This window comes from Haliotis rufescens, unplaced genomic scaffold, assembly GCF_023055435.1.
Source record: "Haliotis rufescens isolate VD_foot unplaced genomic scaffold, xgHalRufe1.0.p SCAF_11, whole genome shotgun sequence".
In the NCBI taxonomy this organism is placed as follows: domain Eukaryota; kingdom Metazoa; phylum Mollusca; class Gastropoda; order Lepetellida; family Haliotidae; genus Haliotis; species Haliotis rufescens.
This window is the reverse complement of record NW_025963791.1, coordinates 44,611,037-44,635,929: the sequence shown is the minus strand read 5'-3', so window position 1 is coordinate 44,635,929 and position 24,893 is coordinate 44,611,037. Positions and strand designations below refer to the sequence as shown.

Below are 24,893 nucleotides of genomic sequence, written 5' to 3'. Positions count from 1 at the left end.
CTGGTCGCATGGAACTCTTGGTAGGAGAGTGGATAAATATACACATGCACAAAAGTTAAGCGCCACCCACCATCTTTGTTTGCTGTTAGTTTTGGCACTTAATGATGACTATTATAACGAGACGTACGATTGTGTCCCAAAGCAAGTTTATCTTATCTTCCAAAAGAATATGAGCTGAATGGAATTTTACCGAAGACCAGAAATTGAAGGATTAGAAAACATTGAAAAAGTTTTTGTCATGTAACTGTCATGATATCAGCAGACCATATCAGGTGTCACATAGACACCCTAGGGAGTGCAGAGTCTATTGCAAGACAGAAACGTCAGTAACGTGTGTATGATCCACGGGCATTGACCACAGCTTCAACCCTACGCCTCATACTCATTACAAGTCGTTGAATGCTTCTCTGAGGCCACCGCACTATTCTTTATGAAGTGCGGCTTCAAGTCCAGCGAGATTTTGAACTGGAGGATCACGATGTCTGATTTTCCGGCCACGAATGTCCCAGAGATGCTCAATCGGATTAAGATCCGGACTACAGGCCGACCAAGGAAGAGTGGCAATAACTTCTTGACGCAAATAAGCCAAAACTGCCCGAGATCTGTGTGGTCTAGCATTGTCGTCCATGTAAACAGGTCTTGTCTGAAGAGGATGGTTGTCAAAATGAGGGACTACCACTGGACGAAGAACGGCATCTTGGTATTGTTGGCCATTCAGGTTTCCACGAATTGTCACCAGCGGAAGTTTGCAGCCGAAGGAAACACAACCCCATATCATGACAGACCCCCCGCCACATGCTAAGGTCTTCTGGATGTTCCTTGGTGCAAAACGAGTGTTACGTTGCCTCCAAACACGTATTCGACCATCAACAGTTCGTAGCGCATTCGACACTCGTCAGACCAATGGATCCTTCTCCAGTTGGCCAAGTTCCATCAACTATGGGCACGACACCATATCAGACGATTCCGCATGTGCCTCTCAGTCAGTTGAGGACGTTTTACTGTTCTTCTGGCGTTATAACCAGCCGCTCTGAGGCGACGCCTTACGGTCATCGTCGAGAGTCCCTGATGGGTAATCCACTGCAGTCTTAAATCTGTTGAAGTGGCAAATGGATTTCGTCGGACTATCCTGAAAAGACGTCTATCCTCTCTGTTAGAGGTCTTTCTTGGCCTACCAGACCTATGCCTGTCATTGACATAATTGGTTTGACCATGTTTGACAATCAAACGAGTGATAACACTGTGATGACGACCCATTTATCTTGTAATGGCCCTGCATGACATGCCGGCATTTTTCATGCCTATCACTTCCCATCTTTCAGCGTTCGTTAACTTTCTCCTCACCATGGCTGATTTTCAACCTCTATTGGAAGGGGAATCTCACACAGGAGCAAAATGCAGCCACGTGTCTGAAACTTGAATTTCACTATTTATAGGGTAGGGGAACTGTAGCAACACGTAAAGCACGCTTTCCCTTTGGTATCTGGACATTTCTGATTCCCACACGTGAAATCAAGAGACTATAAATATGGTGGCGCTTACCTTTTGTGCATGTGTATAGATGAAACTGTTCAGTTTGAGAGTTGTGTTGTCTAGATGTCCATGCAGACATAGGTCAACTTGATCTTGACAAGAATCGATCTTCATTGACCAAATTTAGGCAAAAGTAGTTTAAAGTACCTTGTAAACAATAGTTCCATAGCAGCCAACTCGGTTATTATTACTTACTCAGCGCAGTGATCACGTGGCACGGACTGGGGCGGTATTCCAGGTGATAGCGTTGACAAATGTAGAATACAAAAAAACTCATTTTGAGAAAACAAGTTCGATGAAGAGCAGAAATGGTCAGTATTAATGAGATTAACGGTCAGTGATAACAATACGATTGGGTTCTTACCGTACCACTCGTACCAATTCAACAAACACAACAGACTAGGATACTATGAGGCCAGTGGTGACATAAACACAAACATTCCTATGCTTCTGCTAAAAACCTTTGCCTTTTACATATAATCTCAACTGTCACTTTCAGCCACTATTTAGGTCTTTGTAGCACAACACACAGTAGCTGAACAACCCCATCTTCCCGTGGCAAGGTAGGTAACTGACGGTAAAAGTCCAGTTTCCAACCTTGCCGAACTAGGCTGGATTTTTCTGGGTTCGATCAAGAGCCACCACTGGCTACTACGAGTTATGCCCCTTATATGTCCCTCATCTTGACCAATCAAATTCCACCTCTCATGTCACATGCATTTGCTTCAAACAAAATGAATATGTCCCTCATCTTGACCAATCAAATTCCATCTCTCATGTCATGCATTTGCTTCAAACAAAATGGCGGCACCCAGTCAAGACGATCTGATCGATAATTAAAATCTGTATCGTGATAAAACGGGTGTTACTTTGCAAAGTGCATCAAATCAGACTCGTTAGTCCAGCAAAAATATAACGCTTTAATTCCAGCCTAGTTCGGCAGGGGTAGAAACTGTACTTTTATAGTCGGTTAACTCCCTTCCCCTGGGAAGATGGAACAACCTTGCCAGATTGAATGTTCCTGGCAAATAATGCTGCTTCATTCCAACACCTAATTCAATAATTTGCTTGTTTGTTTGTTGTTTAACGCCGCACTCAGCAATATACCAACTACATGACGGTGGTCTGTAAATAATCGAGTCAGGACCAGACAATCCAGTGATTCACATCATGACCATTGATCCACACAATTGGGATAAGATGACATGCATCCGAGCCTGACCACCCTATCCAGTTAGTCGCCTGTTACTTATGGGAAGCATGGGTTGCTGAAGACCTGTTCTACCCCAGATATTCACCGGTCACCGTTTTCCCTACGGCTGAGCTGGCATAACGCCACACTCAGCAATATTCCAGCTACAGCATATACATATATAGCCTGAACAAGACAGACCATATTGCCCTTATTTAGATTGTGTGTATTTACTATTCAAGAATGGGAATGTCTAACTCTCAAGTGTGTGTTACAAACTCCGAACCTTCTGCATAGCCCATGTGAAACGATTTGCTTTTTCTTGCCATCTAAAAAGCAACAGAATCCAGGTCGCATGTCAGTCGACACCAGGTGTCCACGACTTAGGGCCAGCCATGTCCTACCTAACTGAACTGCATTGCTGTGGAACATGTATCACATCTTGGAACAGTGTCAGTTGTTCAGATATAAGATCCAATATGGACACACACTGCTTTGTCTGAATGACCGTGTGAGATCAACTGATCTCTTGTTCTCAAGTAATAACTCACAAAGTTCCCCACAATATGTAAGAAACGAAGACAACACTCAGTCCTCACCATATTCTTGACCATGCATAGCACATGTGTTTGGCAGACAATCCAGCATCATGTACAGACCCATGCATCCTGAACATGACATCATAGGTTGTCTAGTGTGTTGTTTGGCAGACAATCCAGCATCATGTACAGACCCATGCATCCTGAACATGACATCATAGCTTGTCTAGTGTGTTGTTTGGCAGACAATCCAGCATCATGTACAGACCCATTCATCCTGAACATGACATCATAGCTTGTCTAGTGTGTTGTTTTGACCTTGTCATCGCAGGAATAAAACCACAAAAAACTGTCATTTTTCCCCAACCATTTATTTCTGGGCATACATGGAAGGGTCACCACGACTGGTCGAGTCTCTTTCACATTAATGTCATCACTAGAAGAAGAAGCCCAATATCTTCCCCCCCAAGTGTTTCCTCCTGGCCTCTTCATGGTCCATGATTCCCCCAGACGTGGTCAGGATGAGGTAACTGAAAATGAAAACAGCCAGATCATAACACGGTAAAAAATCAACACTTAAGGCTTAAAAAACTAAAAGAATTGGTTCTCAGGCAATGACTTTTGAAAATATAGTGCAGGTGGGTGGGTGGGTTTTTAGCCTGTATAAACTAGTATGTATCCAAATAAACAGTTGTGTTCCATCAACCTGGGAAGGGGTGCCCCAACATAAACAAGCATCGGAACACAACCAAGATGCACAGTGAAGCAGTGAGTATGTAAACGGAAGTAACCGTTTGCTATATTGGATTGTATTGTTTTTAAGTATTATGATATTTTTTTTAAATATTTAAATGGAAATAAAAACGAAATGGTGCCTGAGAACCAAGACTATTATTCTTTCTAGCCAAATTAAACATAATGTCTTAACTCCAAGCTGTCAACTGATGTCAGGCCAAGACACTGTCATGTCAAGCCAAGCCAAGTCAAGTCAACCGCATGCATGCATTAACCCATCTTCACACAGGGCATGTAAGCTGGGTTTGCTCTTTTCTACTTAATCTTTGAAAAACAGGAATTTGCAGTATGCCATTAAAAGCCACGGCAAAAAAAAGTAGCATGCAACTCGGAGAAAAATGAAAAAAGAGAGTTGAAGGTCAGGAAATAAAAAAATCACAAGTGCATAATAGAAGTTGACATTTGAAAATAATATCTCAAGGAAAAACAATGGATTGCATCCACATTGATAGCCAAACTGTGGAAGTCTGATCTAGTTTACATCAGCAATACACGTCAGAGGTTAAGTACGTCAAATATCAAGGGAAAACAATGGTTGCATCCATAGCCTTCTCCCTCATCACAGTACTGTATTATTATATACGATTATATTTCGTTCATTGATACTTGCTCTCCTGAAACTACAGTGCAACAAGCACCTACCCAAACTGTCTTGATGGCAGTAGATTTGTTGTCCACTTCTCCATATCACGAAGGGCGATGTCAAATCTCGGACTGATCACACCACACTGAATAACAAATCGTAACTGATACAGAACACATCACCCAACAGAAACCTCCACAGAACACACACTTTAGTCCAGACAAATCAATGTCTGTTCTCAATAATCCACACAACTGTATCACGCTAATTATGTTTATGGTTAATGTAGACATTTTAAAACAAATTACATTTTAAAAATAATGACCTTGACACAATCTTAAATTATTGAATCCCGGCGTGTCTTACTTGAACCAGGCCGTGTCTGGTTTGGTTGACTAGAACAGCAACAGCCCCATATGGACTATGATGCACAAGGAGACACTCCAACTTACTTTGTTTAATCTTCCTGTCAGGTTCACTACAATCTTTCCGCCTCTATGATCATCAACTATCTCAAATTCACCAATGTATCCTGCAAAATGAAAAAGATCTCAAATCTTCAGAATGTTATCATGCGTACAGTGTATAGAGCAACAATGTCTTTGTAACTAATCCTTATAGCTTCTTATTTCAGTTGTCATATTATAAGTTTAATCATATACACAAATTTCAAATCATTGAAATAGCAAAAGAATAAATAGTTAACAGATTCTACCTCACGTCATGGCAAGCAGACCAAGTACAGACTACCTCATGCCATGGCAAGAAGACGAAGTAAAAGTGAAACGATATATCGATTTATTGCAACTGTTTGCCCTACAATTGTACTGTATCAACAAGAATTTAAAAATGCCAATTGTATTTGTTGGGAGTATGCCTAAAATTTGATAGTTTCAAAAGTTGCAATTAATTATAAAATAAACAAATTATGTGAATTCCAAACCTGCCTGTGTGTTGGTTAGCAAGGATTATGACAACTTCAGATTAGAGTTACTTCCCTTTGGTTCGAGTAGCAACAGGAAGTAAATGGCCAATGAGTTTGTCAGCAATATTGTATTCATTTCTTTTACATTGATTAATATAATAATGCCTTAAATTTGGCATACTGCTATCACAATACTACAGAAGTACAATTGCAAGTGTAAATAGCCCCCATAGTCACTTCTCAGTGGAAGAAAACCAATTGCATAACTAAACTGCAGAGGCCAGGGCTCCAGATAACAGAGTATGGCCTCACATTGGGTGTTGACTGGTTTCATATGAAATATACTGAACCGCAAAAGAAACATCACCATGGATAGATATATGAGAAACCTTATTTGTTCAAACACTGTAAACATACTTTGAGACTTATTAAAAAGCTGAAACATGGCAAAACTGATCATCAAGGTTGAAATTAAAGTGACAAATGTTCTCTTCTCCACTGCTGGTGGCGCCAAGGCTGGTGCTGTGTTACCCACTGATGACGGTCCTGTCAGAATGGGTTCTCGGTGTGGCCTGTGACAGTGGAGGTGTCTGTTCGTCAATCGTCAGCACACAGTGTCCACACTAACGTGTCCCCATGGTCTGCCGAACAGTTTCCACAGCAGTAACAAAGCGATCTTGAAGATGCTGTCGCACAATCTGACGAACCTCACGTAGGGTGCTGACCCTTGGTCTTCCACTATGTGGTCGGTCATCTGTAGTGTTGGTGGTCTGGTATCGTTGCTGGAGCCTATACATGGTCCTTACGTGGACTTCAAATGCACTGGCTACTTGCTGGGCGGTTTGTCCAGCTTGCAATCGTCCAAGGGCTTGGTGTCGCTGATTTCTTGTCAATCTTGGCATGTGGTCGCAATTCAATAACGAATGAATGTTATCCGATCTGGGTGGATTTTTATAGGGCAAGAAATGGGGGAACGCATGTGCCTCACATGAATTGGGTTACCATGGCCATTGCCGTGGTGCGTTATATTGTCATCTGCTTTGGGGTTTTTTATAATCAAATTTCATTTTTCCGGACAAGCTAATGTTAAATTTTAGAAACTTTGACAAAAATTACCCAGGTATTTAAATGAGAACTTTTCATGCAATGTTACTTGGGTTGATGTTTCTTTTGCGGTTCAGTATATATAAATATTATCTCCCTCAAGTCAACATGTATAGCATTTTTAAAATGAATGAGTAGACCCTAATTTTCAACTTTTCATGTGCAACAACAAGTGGGTCTCGTTGCACCTCAACACTGATACATATCAAAGTGATAATATGCAAGGCATGGCACTTTTGTGCACTATTCAGTATAATCCCCCTGTTGAAGAGTTCATGTATATATGTCTGCCTTCATATAGTAAAGGTAGTAAGTTGCAAGCTAAAAAATGTCACGTTGGTTAATTAGCCACAATGCTGTTATCCTATTGGTTGTTTTTAAAAAGCAACTACAGTCAAGTCTCGTTTATCTGATACTTGTTAATCCGACAATCGGCTTTATCCGACACAAATGATGGGAACCGATTAAATCAGTGCTGTTTAGACACGTTAATCCGACAGTCTCGCACTCCTACTCCGACACACCTAATTTGCAACAATTTGCTGAAATCACTCATTAATCAGTCTCGTTAATCCTACACGGTGATCAGCGTACTCCATGGTCATCTGCCCGCGAGTACATAGCCCCGTTTTTTGATGCGAGACGAGTCGGCGAGTAGCTGCATATTTAAACGTTTGCAGAGATAAACTTTGTGTTTTGTGTTAAACTTTAGAGGTTGCATGATTAGAACACATATTCCGCGAACAATGTAACACAACAATATGAATATTTCCTTTTTTTTATTACAACATGTTTGAATCGTTATCTATCGTGTAGTTGTCCAATTTTCGATCACGAACATTGATATTACCTAATTTCGTTTATCCGACATAGACGTTAATCTGACATAATCATATGCAACCAATAATATCAGATTAACAGGACTTGACTGTATATATATTTTGGGTTATACTTATAGAAATTTATTTTTTCAACCACACAGAACATCTGGATGTCTGAGGGAGTGGGCCTACTAGTCATCATCAGCACATAACACAGACCCTTCTGCTGATGGTGAACCAAGAACATCGGCCAACATTCTTTCAAAAGTGTTCAGTAGTCTGATCTGACATTGACCCAGCAAGTAACCACTGCACCCACATAATCATAGAACAAAAGAAACGCTGGTTGTGTACTGTCTCGTTAGATCCAAGATCAGTTGAAGATTTACATACCATGTTTCATCATGACTGTGAGGAAGCGGACAATCACTTTAGAGCAAGGTCTGATGAGCACCTGTCTCTTGCCACGCTTCTCAGCCATAGCAATGGCATTCAGAGCATCCGCCAACACGTTCATGCGAACCATTTTGATGCCTGTAAGAAAACAACATATTCATTTACATCTATAAACATCTTAGTGGATCCGTAAAAATCCGGGGTAGAAGAGGTCTTCAGCAACCCATCCTTGTCATAAAAGGCGACTAACGAGTTCGGATGGTCAGGCTCACACACTTGGTTGATGCATGTCATCGTATCCCAATTATGTGGATCAATGCTCATAATGTCAATCACTGGATTGTCTGATCCAAACTCGATTTACAGAGCCCAGTCATATAGCTGGAATATTGCTGAGTGCAATATACAAACTAAAATAAACAAAGAAAACATCTAAGTGCTGACATTACAATAACAGCATTGTATGATCCTAACTTGTGGTATTAATTCACCTGAAATGCCAACTACACCAAACATTCACCACATTTGAAAAACAAGGGGAAATTCTGCAAGCCCTCAGCCCTGTTCTTTCAACAGTCATACCAGTGTCCTACCAAAATGGGGGAACAATAGCCAGCTTATACTAAGTAAGTGGGGACGTTTGCCTCAATATTTCCCTGATGCTTTTATTTAGCATTTGTTGATCATAAAGACTAAATAATACTTTTGCCATTCAGAGAAAGAAGTATTTGTTTGTTTACTGCCACATTCAGCAATATTCCACCTATATGATGATTGAGTGTAAACAAGCAAGTCTGGACAAGGCAAACATGTGGTTGAAATTAAGAGCAACAATCAATACCATCACAGTATGATAACACACAATCAACCAAGTCGCCGAGTCTGACCACCCAATCCACTGAGTTGCCTGTTACAAGTAGTACACGTTGATGGAGAGCAATTCTAACCTTGAATCCCCACTGGGACAGAGAAAGTGAAAGAGCATGTAACTCTCTTCATTGAGAAATGCAAAATTGCGAAATGCAAATCAAGCACACTGCTGCACCTCGTTTATGTGACATGTAAAACTGGATTTACACATTTGAACTTTGAAATTAATTCATTGCATACATTGTATTTTTGAGCCTCATTTAAAAACCATGTCCTAGGGCTGGGACGATACACCAACTGTGCGATCCGATTCGCATCATGATACTTATAAAAGCTCTGATCTGTGGTGTGTACATGGTGTAAGCCATCTTTTTCATGGACAGGAAAGTCAAATACCTGGCACACTGATGATTTACTGATGAAAATATTTCCTATTTCACTACTAACTTTCACTACTAATTAGTGTTTGATGTAACAGACATTAAAGTAAACATTTAAGGTATGAATCGATATTTTGTAAGTTGTGTGCAACTAAGATCGATACTTGTATTGGGAAGTAAAATCACAATCTACCGATGCATTGGTGTATCGTCCCACCACTACTTATATGTATCCCAATATTATGGGTCATGATTATGTCAGTCACTGGATTGTCTGGCCTAGCCCCAATTATTTACAGACCGCCGTCACATAGCTTGAATATTGCTGAGTGCGACGTTAAACAACAAAAACATTTTCATGATGCTGCTGTAACCTATGTTCAATGTGTATTATTTTTGCAAAATTTCATAACAATTTTTAATACTTAGAATACTGCATTCAACAAACAATTTCAGTCAAGTGCAAATTTCTATGCCTGCTTACCCCATCATATCTAAACTCACACTGAAAGCCCCTGAACAGGCCTCGTCTGTCATATAATAGAGTTGGTAGTCACACCACATGAAAGTGAACACATTCCAACCAGATGGTTTTAAAATGTGTGGGAGCTTGTCATCCCAGGTTTCATGATTCGTGGGAGAAATGATATAAACCGATTACATATTGGATACTACTAACTATTCATTGGTGTCCTGATTCTACAACTTTTGGAACATGCCTGAACCCACTTGATAAAAGCTGGTCTCTTGAACACACATGCAAAAATAACTATACAAATACTTTCAAATCAAATATAGATCCCTGATTTAGTTGTATAATTAGTTACTACACAAGTATTTCATCAGAGCACCTAAAGAGGCAACATACAGTCGAGAGCGTTGATGTCAATAAACATGAACGTGAATACCGATCATGCTTCGGGGAAGAGGGTAACTGAAGAAATCATGCAAGACCTTTACTATAACACAGACTACAACATAAATTGAGACGTTTTACAAAACCACTGACATTGATATATATATTTCTTATATTATAATAACATATAGATAGTCATTTATTTCGGATTTCTCTGATTATATTAAGCAGCTATCGTGTTTTCTTTCTACCTCTGGAAGATGGCGGCTTGAAAAGACCGAATCGAGGCTGTTTCCGGGTGAATCGGGGTCACTTCCGGGTATTCATATTTTCAACAAATATCGTCTCTGAGAAGTATTCATAAAACAAAACAGTATTTCAACGATGAAATCTGATTTTAAGAAGCGATTTCCACTTAAGCTGATTTGTTTTACTTTGTCTTAACTGCTTCAATCAGCCTTAGCAACCGGGAGTTTGAAGTTTGTGTACGTCGCCATCTTGACATGGCCGACACAAGCACCTGCTGAAGCAAGATTGAGCGAGGCAGATCAGAGTGCTGCAACTAAGAAACGAACTAACCTCTTTTATGATGTGAAATATTTACAGACAACGTAAGATAATGAATCCTGATAACATTTATGTATATTGTACCTTTAAGGACTAATTTAGCAAGTTGTTAGACCATCTAAGCAGCTTTGATCTGTTGGTAACTTAGAGAGATCGCCCCCATTTCAGTAATTTTACACGTTTACTGCATGTGTAGTTATTTGAGACAGGGTGTGACCACTTCTCGTCTTCACTTGAGACCTCATCGCAATAATCTTTGAAAACTACTGGATGAATTGTGTCGATCCTGTTGTGTTCATTTTGTGACTTTAAAGTTTCTGATAATTGAAAATTGGAATATGTTCATTTGCAAATAGTCTACCATAAGCAGTATGTCATATCATTTGCGGCACAATGCGATATGAAGTCACAATAGTCGATGTGCGGTGTAAAACAAAACCTTTGCAAGGCTTGCTTAGTTTTCTTAAGGGATGCCTGCCTCATGTTAACTTATGAAATTGCCATGCTACATACTTACAGTGCCTGTCATAAGTACAAGTGAAGTATTATGGTGTGAACAAACTGCTTGATGATATAAAGTGCCATATTGCTGTTGTCTGTGACTGAATATATTGCTGACACCAAAGTGTTCCTATTTATTTGGTCATGGTAGAATGGAGATAAATATATTGTGTTTTCAATGTATGTTTATCTCCTAATTTATAACCCTGAGATCATATGATTATTAAGGATGAACAATTCATTTCAGGTGTGCAATAGTGACGATGGCGTGGTTGGCGAAGCGTCCTGAGACCCCCCAGAGTGGGGTGCTGCTGCAGACAGAATACAACATTCAGCATCGCTCTGATCTCCTCATGGAGGAACATGTACAACACTTTCTTTGCTATGAAGCTCTTTGTTAGGATTGATGTGCTAGTTTGGAATAAGATGAGAATTCTAGAAAACCCATTCTAAAGCAGACCTGTCTGAATGTGTTTGGAATGAATCAGCATTTTACAAATAAATAAAGTGAAGGTTAGAATTTCAATGAATGGTGCATTAAGTCAAAATGAAAAGGCAGATTAATACTTATTTGATTAAATCACTGCAACAATTATATAGAGATGGTCGTGAATTGTTTTTGAATAATGAAACAGATAATTAATCTTCCAAGAAATATATCCTCAACTAAGAAAACAAATGTACCAGTATGGCTTCCATATGTAAATAATAGTAATAATAATAATGAATTGATTTCTGTGATCTAGGTTGTTATGAGATTGATAATCCCGGTAACTAGACAAGAATGTGTATTACATCACAAACTTGAATTTAGAGCTAAATATGTCGTGTGATGTAGTGTGATGTAGAATGATGCAGTTGGATGTCGCATGAAGTAGTATGAGATTCAAATATCGATATACTTGTACATCTGATTATTTTGCCAAATCATGAAAGAAAAATTGATGATGAGGATGTCATGGTGCGTGTGTCGGCTAGAAATAAGTGTACCGTTCTGCAAGTGTTGGCTAGAAATGAGTGTACCATTCTGCATGTGTTGGCTAGAAATGAGTGTACCTTTCTGCAAGTGTTGGCTAGAAATGAGTGTACCATGGTGCATGTGTTGGCTAGACATGAGTGTACCGTTCTGCAAGTGTTGGCTAGAAATGAGTGTACCATTCTACAAGTGTTGGCTAGAAATGAGTGTACCATTCTGCATGTGTTGGCTAGAAATGAGTGTACCTTTCTGCAAGTGTTGGCTAGAAATGAGTGTACCATGGTGCATGTGTTGGCTAGACATGAGTGTACCTTTCTGCATGTGTTGGCTAGACATGAGTGTATCATTCTGCATGTGATGGCTAGAAATGAGTGTACCATTCTGCAAGTGTTGGCTAAAAATGACTGTACCTTTCTGCAAGTGTTGGCTAGGAATGAGTGTACCATTCTGCATGTGTTGGCTAGAAATGAGTGTACCTTTCTGCAAGTGTTGGCTAGACATGAGTGTATCATTCTGCATGTGATGGCTAGAAATGAGTGTACCATTCTGCAAGTGTTGGCTAAAAATGAGTGTACCTTTCTGCAAGTGTTGGCTAGGAATGAGTATACCTTTCTGCAAGTGTTGGCTAGAAATTAGTGTACCTTTCTGCATGTGTTGGCTAGAAATGAGCGTACCTTTCTGCATGTGTTGGCTAGAAATGAGTGTACCATTCTGCATGTGTTGGCTAGAAATGAGTATCATTCTGCATGTGTTGGCTGAAAATGAGTGTACCTTTCTGCATGTGTTGGCTACAAATGAGTGTATCATTCTGCAAGTGTTGGCTGAAAATGAGTGTACCTTTCTGCATGTGTTGGCTAGAAATGAGTATCATTCTGCATGTGTTGGCTAGAAATGAGTATCATTCTGCAAGTGTTGACTAGAAATTAGTGTACCTTTCTGCATGTGTTTAGATCCTGAATGTGAGGGCCACGCAGGAAGATCTGAGGAGAGCTCTGGTGGATCTGGAAAATGCCAAGATCTCAGACGATCTGCTGGCACAAAAGGAAGTTGTACAGGAAATTCACAACAAGTCGGAGCAACTTACTGTGGCATTACAGGTCAGCATGTTTCTATTGATGTTTCTTAGGCCATGGCACTGTGAGCATGAATTCCGTCTAACCATGGCACTGTGAGCATGAATCTCCGTCTAACCATGGCACTGTGAGCATGAATTCCGTCTAACCATGGCACTGTGAGCATGAATTCCGTCTAACCATGGCACTGTGAGCATGAATTCCGTCTAACCAAGGCACTGTTAGCATGACTGATGTATAACCAAGGCACCGTTAGCATGACTGTTGTATTACCATGGCACTGTTAGCATGACTGTTGTATAACCAAGGCACTGTTAGCATGACTTTTGTATAACCAAGGCACCGTTAACATGACTGTTGTATTACCATGGCACCGTTAGCATGACTGTTGTATAACCATGGCACTGTTAGCATGACTTTTGTATAACCAAGGCGCCGTTAGCATGACTGTTTTATCACCAAGGCACCGTTAGCATGGCTGTTGTATAACCATGGCACTGTTAGCATGACTGTTGTATAACCAAGGCACCGTTAGCATAACTGTTGTATAACCAAGGCACCGTTAGCACGACTGTTGTATAACCAAGGCACCGTTAGCATGACTGGTTTATCACCAAGGCACCGTTAGCATGACTGTTGTATAACCAAGGCACCGTTAGCATGACTGTTGTATAACCAAGGGACCGTTAGCATGACTGTTGTATAACCAAGGCACCGTTAGCATGACTGTTTTATCACCAAGGCACCGTTAGCATGACTGTTTTATCACCAAGGCACCATTAGCATGACTGTTGTATAACCAAGGCACCGTTAGCATGACTGTTGTATAACCAAGGCACCGTTAGCATGACTGTTGTATAACCAAGGCACCGTTAGCATGACTGTTTTATCACCAAGGCACCGTTAGCATGACTGTTTTATCACCAAGGCACCGTTAGCATGACTGTTGTATAACCAAGGCACCGTTAGCATGACTGTTGTATAACCAAGGCACCGTTAGCATGACTGTTTTATCACCAAGGCACCGTTAGCATGACTGTTTTATCACCAAGGCACCGTTAGCATGACTGTTGTATAACCAAGGCACTGTTAGCATGACTGTTGTATAACCATGGCACCTTAACATGACTTTTGTATAACCAAGTTGCTGTGTTTAAACTGAAGTGAGCCAATTTTAGATAACTAAAATACTTGTGTAGTTTGAATCGCATACATCTGTGATACCCAGCTGGATGTAAGGTGAGCCCCAGTCCTGGCCTCCATCTGTCAATGTTAGAGTCGTCCAGGACGTTCACTCTGAAATAATACTGAAATCAGCACTGAAGAAAAAAACATGTGGTTTTTAAAAAATGTATTTAATGTGAATAAAAAGTCAAACAATATGTAATGAATTGTCAACATTAAATTAATTGTCAGTGTGTCAAATATACATATTACATTGAAACTAATTAAAATATATACTCACATGCAAAAGAAACGCAAGTGGTTTTAAGCAAATAGGTAACAAACATGGAACCTTGATACGAGTTTTAGCATGTAGTGAAGCCTAATGGTGTTATCAATATTTTTGGTTGCAATTTGGAAGCCCCGAGTAAAAACGCAACATTAATAACGACACACCAAAATGCACCATTTCAATGACTATGTGGGTATCATGCACCCATTTCTCGCGAAATCGAAAATGCACGAACAGTCACGAACTGTAGTGGGTATAAAACTGTGGCTGATTCTTGGACCTACCACTCCTTGGTCAACAATGCCACGCCTAACTCAAATTCAGAGAAACCAGGCTATCGGACGTTTGGAAGCTGGAGAGTCTGTCCAAGATGTTGCCGGTCATTTCAACGTTAACATAACCACAATTTACCGTCTCCTGCATCAATACAATGCTACACAGACCACAGATGACCTTCCTCGGAGCGGTCGTCCTTAGGTCACCACACCTCGACAAGATCGGCAGATTACCCGTCAACACCAGCGACATCCATTCCTAACTGCAAGTGAAAGTGCTCGACAGACCATAGGAACACATAATCGACACATGAGCCGGGACACTGTGATCCGACGTCTCTGTTCCAACAACCTCAGATGTCGCTAACCACGGCATCAAAAAGCACGACTTCAGTGGGCACAGGGTCATCACAATTGGCGTCATCATGAGTGGAGGCGCGTCATCACGATGAAAGTCACTTTTGTGTCTCCCATGCAGACGGAAGAGTCAGAATTTGGCGGCGTCGAGGTGATTGTTTCGCTGACAGAAACGTTGTGGAAAGGGATCCATGGGGTGGACCTAGCATCATGATATGGGCAGGGATTGGACTTAATGCGAGACTTGGACCCATGTGCTTTCTGAATGTTGGTCAAGGTCGGGGACACGGCGTCACTGCTCAGCGGTATATCGACCAAGTGATCAGACCCCACGTTGCTCCATTTTTTGCACAACATCAACAACACATTTTCCAGCAGGACAACGCTCATCCCCATGTTGCCAGAGCTACCATGGCCTTTCTGCAACAACACAACATCTGTGTTCTACCGTGGCAAGCCCTCAGCCCTGATCTGAACCCCATCGAACACTTGTGGGATGAGGTTCAAGGTGTCTGCACAATGTGCGCCCAGTCCCTACAACTGCCGATGAACTACGCACAGCTGCTCTGATGTGTGCAGGAGGATCCCTAGGGCCTTCACAAATCGTCTGATCCACTCAATGTACAAGAGATGTGTGGCAGTGATCAATGCTAATGGTGGTCACACCAGGTATTGACTGACATTTTGGGTATTGACCCGAAACTGTGTAAGCCCTTAACATTTGAAAAAAACAATTATGTCATCTGCCTTTTAATACATTAAACTGTCTTCAGTCACATTTTTGTCAATCCTGTCCTATTTAGTATTCTTGTCTTTACTGTTGAAAATAAATAACATGTATACTGCATACTGCATACTGTATACTGCATACTCGACTTGCGTTTCTTTTGCGTGTGAGTATATATAGACTCAACTAAGCATGCCATATTTCATGATCATAAAAGCAAAGATGTATACTCCCCAGGGGGCTGAGAATGCAAAGAGAAACATATTACTGCATACTGCTCTGTTGACTCAGCAGGGTAACAAATGCATGTGCTGTGTGGACTGATTCCACCCTTTGTGCCTTGCTCATGGAACACTTGTTGTACATTACGCTTGAAGATAATCGGTTTTAAAGGCTAATTTTTATACAGGTGATGCAGAAACTAAACCAGGAAGTGGCTTATGCCCGCACTGACCTCGACAATGCCCTCTACAATGGCCACGGTGACATCAACGCTGCCAGGAAGCGGGTCATCTGGCTTGAGGACAAGATGGGGGCGCTGTGCGGGAAGCAGAGGCTCAAGGTAACACTATGTCCTCACTGTATGTCCTCACTATATGTCCTCACTGTATGTCCTCACTGTACGTCCTCACTGTATGTCCTCACTGAAGGTCCTTGAGTCATTGTATGTCCTCACTGTACGTCCTCACTGTATGTCCTCACTGAAGGTCCTTGAGTCACTGTATGTCCTCACTGTATGTCCTCACTGAAGGTCCTTGAGTCGCTGTATGTCCTCACTGTATGTCCTGAATGGAAGGTCCTTGAGTCACTGTATGTCCTCACTGTATGTCCTCACTGAAGGTCCTTGTGTCACTGTAAGTCCTCACTGTACGTCCTCACTGAAGGTCCTTGAGTCACTGTATGTCCTCACTGAAGGTCCTTGAGTCACTGTATGTCCTCACTGTATGTCCTCACTGAAGGTCCTTGAGTCACTGTATGTCCTCAATGAAGGTCCTCACTGTATGTCCTCACTGAAGGTCCTTGAGTCACTGTATGTCCTCACTGAAGGTCCTTGAGTCACTGTATGTCCCCACTGTATGTCCTCATGGAAGGTCCTTGAGACACTATATGTCCCCACTGTATGTCCTGAATGGAAGGTCCTTGAGTCACTGTATGTCCTCACTGTACATCCTCACTGAAGGTCCTTGAGTCACTGTATGTCCTCACTGTATGTCCTCACTGAAGGTCCTTGAGACACTGTATGTCCTCACTGTCTTTCCTCACTGAAGGTCCTTGTGTCACTGTATGTCCTCACTGTACGTCCTAACTGAAGGTCCTTGAGTCACTGTATGTCCTCACTGAAGGTCCTTGAGTCACTGTATGTCTGCATTGAGACACTGTATGTCCTCACTGAAGGTCCTTGAGTCACTGTATGTCCTCACTGTACGTCCTCACTGTACGTCCTCACTGAAGGTCCTTGAGTCACTGTATGTCCTCACTGTATGTCCTCACTGTACGTCCTCACTGAAGGTCCTTGAGTCACTGTATGTCCTCACTGTACGTCCTCACTGAAGGTCCTTGAGTAAATGTATGTCCTCACTGTACGTCCTCACTGAAGGTCCTTGAGTCACTGTATATCCTCACTGTATGTCCTCACTGAAGGTCCTTGAGTCACTGTACGTCCTCACTGTACGTCCTCACTGAAGGTCCTTGAGTCACTGTATGTCCTCTCTGTATGTCCTCACTGAAGGTCCTTGAGTCACTGTATGTCCTCATTGTATGTCCTCACTGAAGGTCCTTGAGTCACTGTATGTCCTCACTGTACGCCCTCACTGAAGGTCCTTGAGTCACTGTATGTCCTCACTGTATGTCCTCACTGAAGGTCCTTGAGTCACTGTATGTCCTCACTGTACGTCCTCACTGAAGGTCCTTGAGTCACTGTATGTCCTCACTGTATGTCCTCACTGAAGGTCCTTGAGACACTGTATGTCCTCACTGTCTTTCCTCACTAAAGGTCCTTGAGTCACTGTATGTCCTCAGTGTATGTCCTCACTGAAGGTCCTTGAGTCACTGTATGTCCTCACTGAAGGTCCTTGAGTCACTGTATGTCCTCACTGTATGTCCTCACTGAAGGTCCTTGAGTCACTGTATGTCCTCACTGTATGTCCTCACTGAAGGTCCTTGAGTCACTGTATGTCCTCACTGTACGTCCTCACTGAAGGTCCTTGAGTCACTGTATGTCCTCACTGAAGGTCCTTGAGACACTGTATGTCCTCACTGTCTTTCCTCACTGAAGGTCCTTGTGTCACTGTATGTCCTCACTCTACGTCCTCACTGAAGGTCCTTGAGTCACTGTATGTCCTCACTGAAGGTCCTTGAGACACTGTATGTCCTCACTGTCTTTCCTCACTGAAGGTCCTTGAGTCACTGTATGTCCTCACTGTATGTCCTCACTGAAGGTCCTTGTGTCACTGTATGTCCTCACTGTACGTCCTCACTGAAGGTCCTTGAGTCACTGTATGTCCTCACTTAAGGTCCTTGAGTCACTGTATGTCCGCATTGAGACACTGTATGTCTTCACTGTCTTTCCTCACTGAAGCTCCTTGAGTCACTGTATGTCCTCACTGTACGTCCTCACTGAAGGTCCTTGAGTCACTGTATGTCCTCACTGTACGTCCTCACTGAAGGTCCTTGAGTCACTGTATGTCCTCACTGTACGTCCTCACTGAAGGTCCTTGAGTCACTGTATGTCCTCATTGAGACACTGTATGTCCTCATTGAGACACTGTATGTCCTCACTGTCTTTCCTCACTGAAGGTCCTTGAGTCACTATGTCCTCACTGTACATCCTCACTGAAGGTCCTTGAGTCACTGTATGTCCTCACTGTACGTCCTCACTAAAGGTCCTTGAGTCACTGTATACCCTCACTGAAGGTCCTTGAGTCACTGTATGTCCTCACTGTACGTCCTCACTGAAGGTCCTTGAGTCACTGTCTTTCCTCACTGAAAGTCCTTGAGTCACTGTACGTCCTCACTGTACGACCTCACTGAAGGTCCTTGAGTCACTGTATGTCCTCACTGTACGTCCTCACTGAAGGTCCTTGAGTCACTGTATGTCCTCACTGTATGTCCTCACTGAAGGTCCTTGAGACACTGTATGTCCTCACTGTCTTTCCTCACTAAAGGTCCTTGAGTCACTGTATGTCCTCAGTGTATGTCCTCACTGAAGGTCCTTGAGTCACTGTATGTCCTCACTGAAGGTCCTTGAGTCACTGTATGTCCTCACTGTATGTCCTCACTGAAGGTCCTTGAGTCACTGTATGTCCTCACTGTATGTCCTCACTGAAGGTCCTTGAGTCACTGTATGTCCTCACTGTACGTCCTCACTGAAGGTCCTTGAGTCACTGTATGTCCTCACTGAAGGTCCTTGAGACACTGTATGTCCTCACTGTCTTTCCTCACTGAAGGTCCTTGTGTCACTGTATGTCCTCACTCTACGTCCTCACTGAAGGTCCTTGAGTCACTGTATGTCCTCACTGAAGGTCCTTGAGACACTGTTTGTCCTCACTGTCTTTCCTCACTGAAGGTCCTTGAGTCACTGTATGTCCTCACTGTATGTCCTCACTGAAGGTCCTTGTGTCACTGTATGTCCTCACTGTACGTCCTCACTGAAGGTCCTTGAGTCACTGTATGTCCTCACTTAAGGTCCTTGAGTCACTGTATGTCCGCATTGAGACACTGTATGTCCTCACTGTCTTTCCTCACTGAAGCTCCTTGAGTCACTGTATGTCCTCACTGTACGTCCTCACTGAAGGTCCTTGAGTCACTGTATGTCCTCACTGTACGTCCTCACTGAAGGTCCTTGAGTCACTGTATGTCCTCACTGTACGTCCTCACTGAAGGTCCTTGAGTCACTGTATGTCCTCATTGAGACACTGTATGTCCTCACTGTCTTTCCTCACTGAAGGTCCTTGAGTCACTATGTCCTCACTGTACATCCTCACTGAAGGTCCTTGAGTCACTGTATGTCCTCACTGTACGTCCTCACTAAAGGTCCTTGAGTCACTGTACGTCCTCACTGAAGGTCCTTGAGTCACTGTATGTCCTCACTGTACGTCCTCACTGAAGGTCCTTGAGTCACTGTCTTTCCTCACTGAAAGTCCTTGAGTCACTGTACGTCCTCACTGTACGACCTCACTGAAGGTCCTTGAGTCACTGTATGTCCTCACTGTACGTCCTCACTGAAGGTCCTTGAGTCACTGTATGTCCTCATTGAGACACTGTACATCCTCACTGAAGGTCCTTGAGTCACTGTATGTCCTCATTGAGACACTGTATGTCCTCACTGTACGACCTCACTGAAGGTCCTTGAGTCACTGTATGTCCTCACTGTACGTCCTCACTGAAGGTCCTTGAGTCACTGTATGTCCTCACTGTACGTCCTCACTGAAGGTCCTTGAGTCACTGTATGTCCTCATTGAGACACTGTATGTCCTCACTGTCTTTCCTCACTGAAGGTCCTTGAGTCACTATGTCCTCACTGTACGTCCTCACTAAAGGTCCTTGAGTCACTGTATGTCCTCACTGTACGTCCTCATTGAAGGTCCTTGAGTCACTGTACGTCCTCACTGTACATCCTCATTGAAGGTCCTTGAGTCACTGTATGTCCTCACTGTTTGTCCTCACTGAAGGTCCTTGAGTCACTGTATGTCCTCATTGAGACACTGTATGTCCTCATTGAGACACTGTATGTCCTCACTGTCTTTCCTCACTGAAGGTCCTTGAGTCACTATGTCCTCACTGTACATCCTCACTGAAGGTCCTTGAGTCACTGTATGTCCTCACTGTACATCCTCATTGAAGGTCCTTGAGTCACTGTATGTCCTCACTGTACGTCCTCACTGAAGGTCCTTGAGTCACTGTATGTTCTCACTGTATGTCCTCACTGAAGGTCCTTGAGTCACTGTATGTCCTCATTGAGACACTGTATGTCCTCATTGAGACACTGTATGTCCTCACTGTCTTTCCTCACTGAAGGTCCTTGAGTCACTATGTCCTCACTGTACGTCCTCACTGAAGGTCCTTGAGTCACTGTATGTCCTCACTGTACGTCCTCATTGAAGGTCCTTGAGTCACTGTATGTCCTCACTGTATACCCTCACTGAAGGTCCTTGAGTCACTGTATGTTCTCACTGTATGTCCTCACTGAAGGTCCTTGAGTCACTGTATGTCCTCATTGAGACACTGTATGTCCTCATTGAGACACTGTATGTCCTTACTGTACGTCCTCACTGAAGGTCCTTGAGTCACTGTATGTCCTCACTGTACGTCCTTACTGAGTCACAATATGTCCTCAATGTATGTCCTCAGAGTCAACCCCTCCTGGCCCTGACAGAGCTGCCCTCACCGAGTGACGCGGGGGATCGGGACAGCGACGACTCAGAGAGGCCACAGATGAGTGATGCTGGCTCTGACCAGATGGACGGCCATCCACTGAGTGTCTTCAACCTGCACCATCACGACATCACTCTCAGACCCTTTAGAACACGGTATGGGCAGAGTGCCTCATCTGAAGCAGGGTCACTGACGGCAGCTCTGAAGCGAGCCAAGGCTCTCCGGGAGGTGGAGCGGCGGAAGATGGAGATCATACGACAAGCCACCCCCGAGCCTCTCTACAAACATAAGCCAATCATATTTGCTGAGAGCGAGGAGTCATCAACAGAGGAATCATCTGATGAGGAGGTATGTTGGCTGGTGTATATCTCCTCACTTTACTCTGTCATCCAAGTAAAACTTGAACAAATATTTACCAGTATTTTCTTAATTTTTTACTTATCCTGCATTACTCCTTAATGCATATTACTGCTTGTTCTTGACAGAAAAAAGAGCTGTGTGAAGGTCTTTGCTTGAAGAAGTTGTTCCAATTAGCTGAGAGGCCAACCCTACCACGCAGCTCCCACGTGACCAAAGGAAGCGACGTCACAGATCCTCACATTACTCTTGTCACTTGATGAGAGAAGACCTGTTTTTGATATGTAGCATAAACTTGTTCAAACCTTCACATGTTTTGCATGTTTGTATCTTGTAAAACATTGTATGTTTTAACATGTGCATAACATTTTCACACCTGCTAGCGTTTTCTTAAAAACAAAAACAATGGTAAACCTGTCTTCGATTGTGGGAGCGGAAGATGAACAAGAGCTCCATCTATATCCGTGCTCCGTTAGAGTGCTCCGTTGCTACATCAGACGATCCAAGGAACGCCGTAGACAACGCTGACACCTCTTCATACCGGTATCTGCGACCTCAGGAGCAGAAGGCAGCCCAGGATTGGCCTCTCAGGTCGTGGCCCAACAGGTCACCTTGACTACACGTCACTGACGTTGCCTCCAGTCCAGAGCCAGCCTTCCAACCTCCCCTGGCGTAATGCCCTGGACCAGAAGGTTCATGCCCCACTTGCATACGGCTCGGTACTACAGACAAGGCCTTAACTTGAGAGGGTTATCGTCGAAGGCTGCGTAGTACCCGGACACAACACATACCTGACTCTTCCCTTCCATGTAATGGTCATTGATGCCGACCATACAGCCGAGGACGGTCTGAGGGAAATGGAGTTTCCCATACATGGAGTGGTCACCTGAAGCTGACCACACAGCCAAGGATTGGCTGAGGGAACAGAGTCTGGAAAAAAAGATGAAAGTCCACATCTGAATGTATGCCCTCCACCGATTCCTTCGGATAAACATGCATTAAGGAGAAATGCAGGATTAGTAAACAATCTAGTAAAATCCTAGATATTTTTTATATTTGTATACTTATCCTGCATTACTGCGTCTAAAGGGACCCACCCAACGCAGAGCTGCCTCCCCACGATGCCTTCCGGTGTTTCGGACTCCAGAGTATTGTGAGGATCTGTGACGTCGCTTCCTTTGGTCACGTGGGAGCTGCGTGATAGGGTTGGCCTCTCAACTAATTGGAACAACTTCTTCAAGCAAAGACCTTCACACAGCTCTTTTCTCTGTCAAGAACAAGCAGTAATATGCATCAAGGAGTAATGCAGGATAAGTACAAACATAAAAAATATCTGGGATTTTACTAGGTCTTAATACAACAATGATTACAGGGGCAACTCTTCTGATTGCACTATACAGGAATTTTATTATCATGATAATTGCAAAACAGAGTTATCTGTTTTGCATTAATTATGATGATCACATTCCTGTGTAGTATTTCATCCCTTGTTATGTTTTTTGTTTCACTGTTTCAGCAGAGCGAAGATGAGGCATCCCAGCCTGATAGTGAGGGGGGTGCCTCCAACAGCCAGGCCAGTGACCTTCACTCAGACAAGGGGGGGGATTCGAACAGCCAGGCCAGTGACCAACATTGTGCATCATCACCAACTGAGGCTGTGCCAAAAGTGGAACAGATGCCGACCTTCCTCACTGAGGTGTCCACTCCAAAAAGCAAGGTCACCATAGCAACCCTGCATGATGAGGGCGAGAAGCCCCTGACAGGTACGCCACTAAGTGCAAGATAGGTAACTCAGAACCTCTACCCTTCCTGTGAATGGTCCCTGTGGAATTCATGACCTCAGTCACTGCTCGGCTGATGTTTCAGATAGTCTCTTTCAAGATTTTCCTACTTAGACTGTGCCGTGAAGTCAATGTGTCACTTGTCTTCAGGTCAGATGTCATGTTGTGTCACCTGTCTTCAGGTCAGATGTCATGTTGTGTCGCCTTTCTTCAGGTCAGAAGTCATGGTGTGTCGCCTGTTTTCAGGTCAGATGTCATGGTGTGTCGCCTGTTTTCAGGTCAGATGTCATGGTGTGTCGCCTGTTTTCAGGTCAGATGTCATGGTGTGTCGCCTGTTTTCAGGTCAGATGTCAGGCTGTCATCTAGTCATGGGTACATGCTGCCCAGGCCTCGAAGTTGCCACAATTCGGTGTGCAGAGTTGCATCCCTTAGTCATGCCAGAATCAGAGTGCTCTCTCCCACATTATGACTCACTCACTCACTCACTCACTCTTCAGGCGAGGCACAGCCAGGTCACAGCCAGGATATGGCACAGGAGTACTGGAACTCGGAACATCACAGGTTCGAACTGAGCGAGTTTGCGGAGGTGATGAGGGATGTGGATCCACTCTCCTACCACAACGTGGGTCTGGCTGTACCAGGAACATTCATTGACAAAGGTCAGAGTTCAAATGGTCTTTGCCGTTTCATTTCTAAAACTTAAATATTTTAACACACTTTGTTTGGACAGTGATGTGAATATTAATAGCTGAAAAAAACAAATATTGAAAAAAGTGGAAATACGTGGCTGAAATTTGTTGTTATTTCTGTTTTATGAATGTTTTAGAATACCAGGTAGACAGATGTTAGGTACACCATTGGTTGCTGAGGTTAATTTCTTTTGACAGAGGATTCTGAATTTGAGGAATTGCCATGGCGCCCCCACCGGAAGGGCAGCGATATAAAGGACGTCCATGTAAGTTCATTAATATAAGGACTCCTTAGTGGCAGGAGGTGTTCCAGCTGGCACAGCAATCATAAACTGTATCTGTATCATATGTGAATAGGGGATTGTGTTTGTAATGGTGTTCATATATTTGTAATGTATTCATGTATTTGTAATAGTATTCATGTATTTGTAATAGTATTCATATATTTGTAATAGTATTCATATATTTGTAATTGTATTCATGTATTTGTAATAGTATTCATATATTTGTAATAGTATTCATGTATTTGTAATGTATTCATGTATTTTAATTGTATTCATATATTTGTAATAGTATTCATATATTTGTAATTGTATTCATATATTTGTAATAGTATTCATATATTTGTAATTGTATTCATGTATTTGTAATGTATTCATGTATTTGTAATAGTATTCATATATTTGTAATAGTATTCATATATTTGTAATTGTATTCATGTATTTGTAATAGTATTCATGTATTTGTAATAGTATTCATATATTTGT

At 42.6% G+C, this 24,893-nt stretch overlaps 2 protein-coding genes across 8 annotated transcripts in view; one reads left to right on the top strand and one right to left on the bottom strand.

Moving 5' to 3' along the window:
- Window positions 1–3,616: 3,616 nt before the first annotated feature.
- On the bottom strand, window positions 3,617–10,337 carry LOC124122894 (40S ribosomal protein S15Aa). 2 transcript variants are annotated; one of them, XM_046486082.2, is made up of 5 exons: window positions 10,246–10,337; window positions 7,886–8,026; window positions 5,095–5,174; window positions 4,702–4,787; window positions 3,617–3,794 (listed from the first exon to the last, which is right to left on the bottom strand). In XM_046486082.2, the coding sequence occupies exons 2-5, from the start codon at window positions 8,016–8,018 to the stop codon at window positions 3,701–3,703; spliced, it is 393 nt and encodes a 130-aa protein (XP_046342038.1). In that variant the 5' UTR covers window positions 8,019–8,026; window positions 10,246–10,337; the 3' UTR covers window positions 3,617–3,700. The 2 variants fall into 2 exon arrangements, with proteins under 2 accessions (XP_046342038.1, XP_046342037.1); XM_046486081.1 differs by lacking the exon at window positions 10,246–10,337 and adding an exon at window positions 10,007–10,049.
- A 136-nt stretch (window positions 10,338–10,473) lies between these two features.
- LOC124122889 overlaps window positions 10,474–24,893 on the top strand; it is an 85,241-nt gene continuing 70,821 nt past the window's right edge. For 5 of the 6 annotated variants that reach the window (XM_048392825.1, XM_048392824.1, XM_048392823.1 and 2 more), the window contains exons 1-8: window positions 10,474–10,605; window positions 11,310–11,427; window positions 12,989–13,135; window positions 16,336–16,488; window positions 21,276–21,647; window positions 23,173–23,419; window positions 23,935–24,096; window positions 24,325–24,392. In XM_048392825.1, coding sequence (XP_048248782.1) covers window positions 11,326–11,427; window positions 12,989–13,135; window positions 16,336–16,488; window positions 21,276–21,647; window positions 23,173–23,419; window positions 23,935–24,096; window positions 24,325–24,392 — 1,251 coding nt within the window. In that variant the 5' untranslated portion in view covers window positions 10,474–10,605; window positions 11,310–11,325. The remainder of the gene's footprint in view (window positions 10,606–11,309; window positions 11,428–12,988; window positions 13,136–16,335; window positions 16,489–21,275; window positions 21,648–23,172; window positions 23,420–23,934; window positions 24,097–24,324; window positions 24,393–24,893) is intronic. The other variant, XM_048392822.1, reaches the window with a different exon arrangement.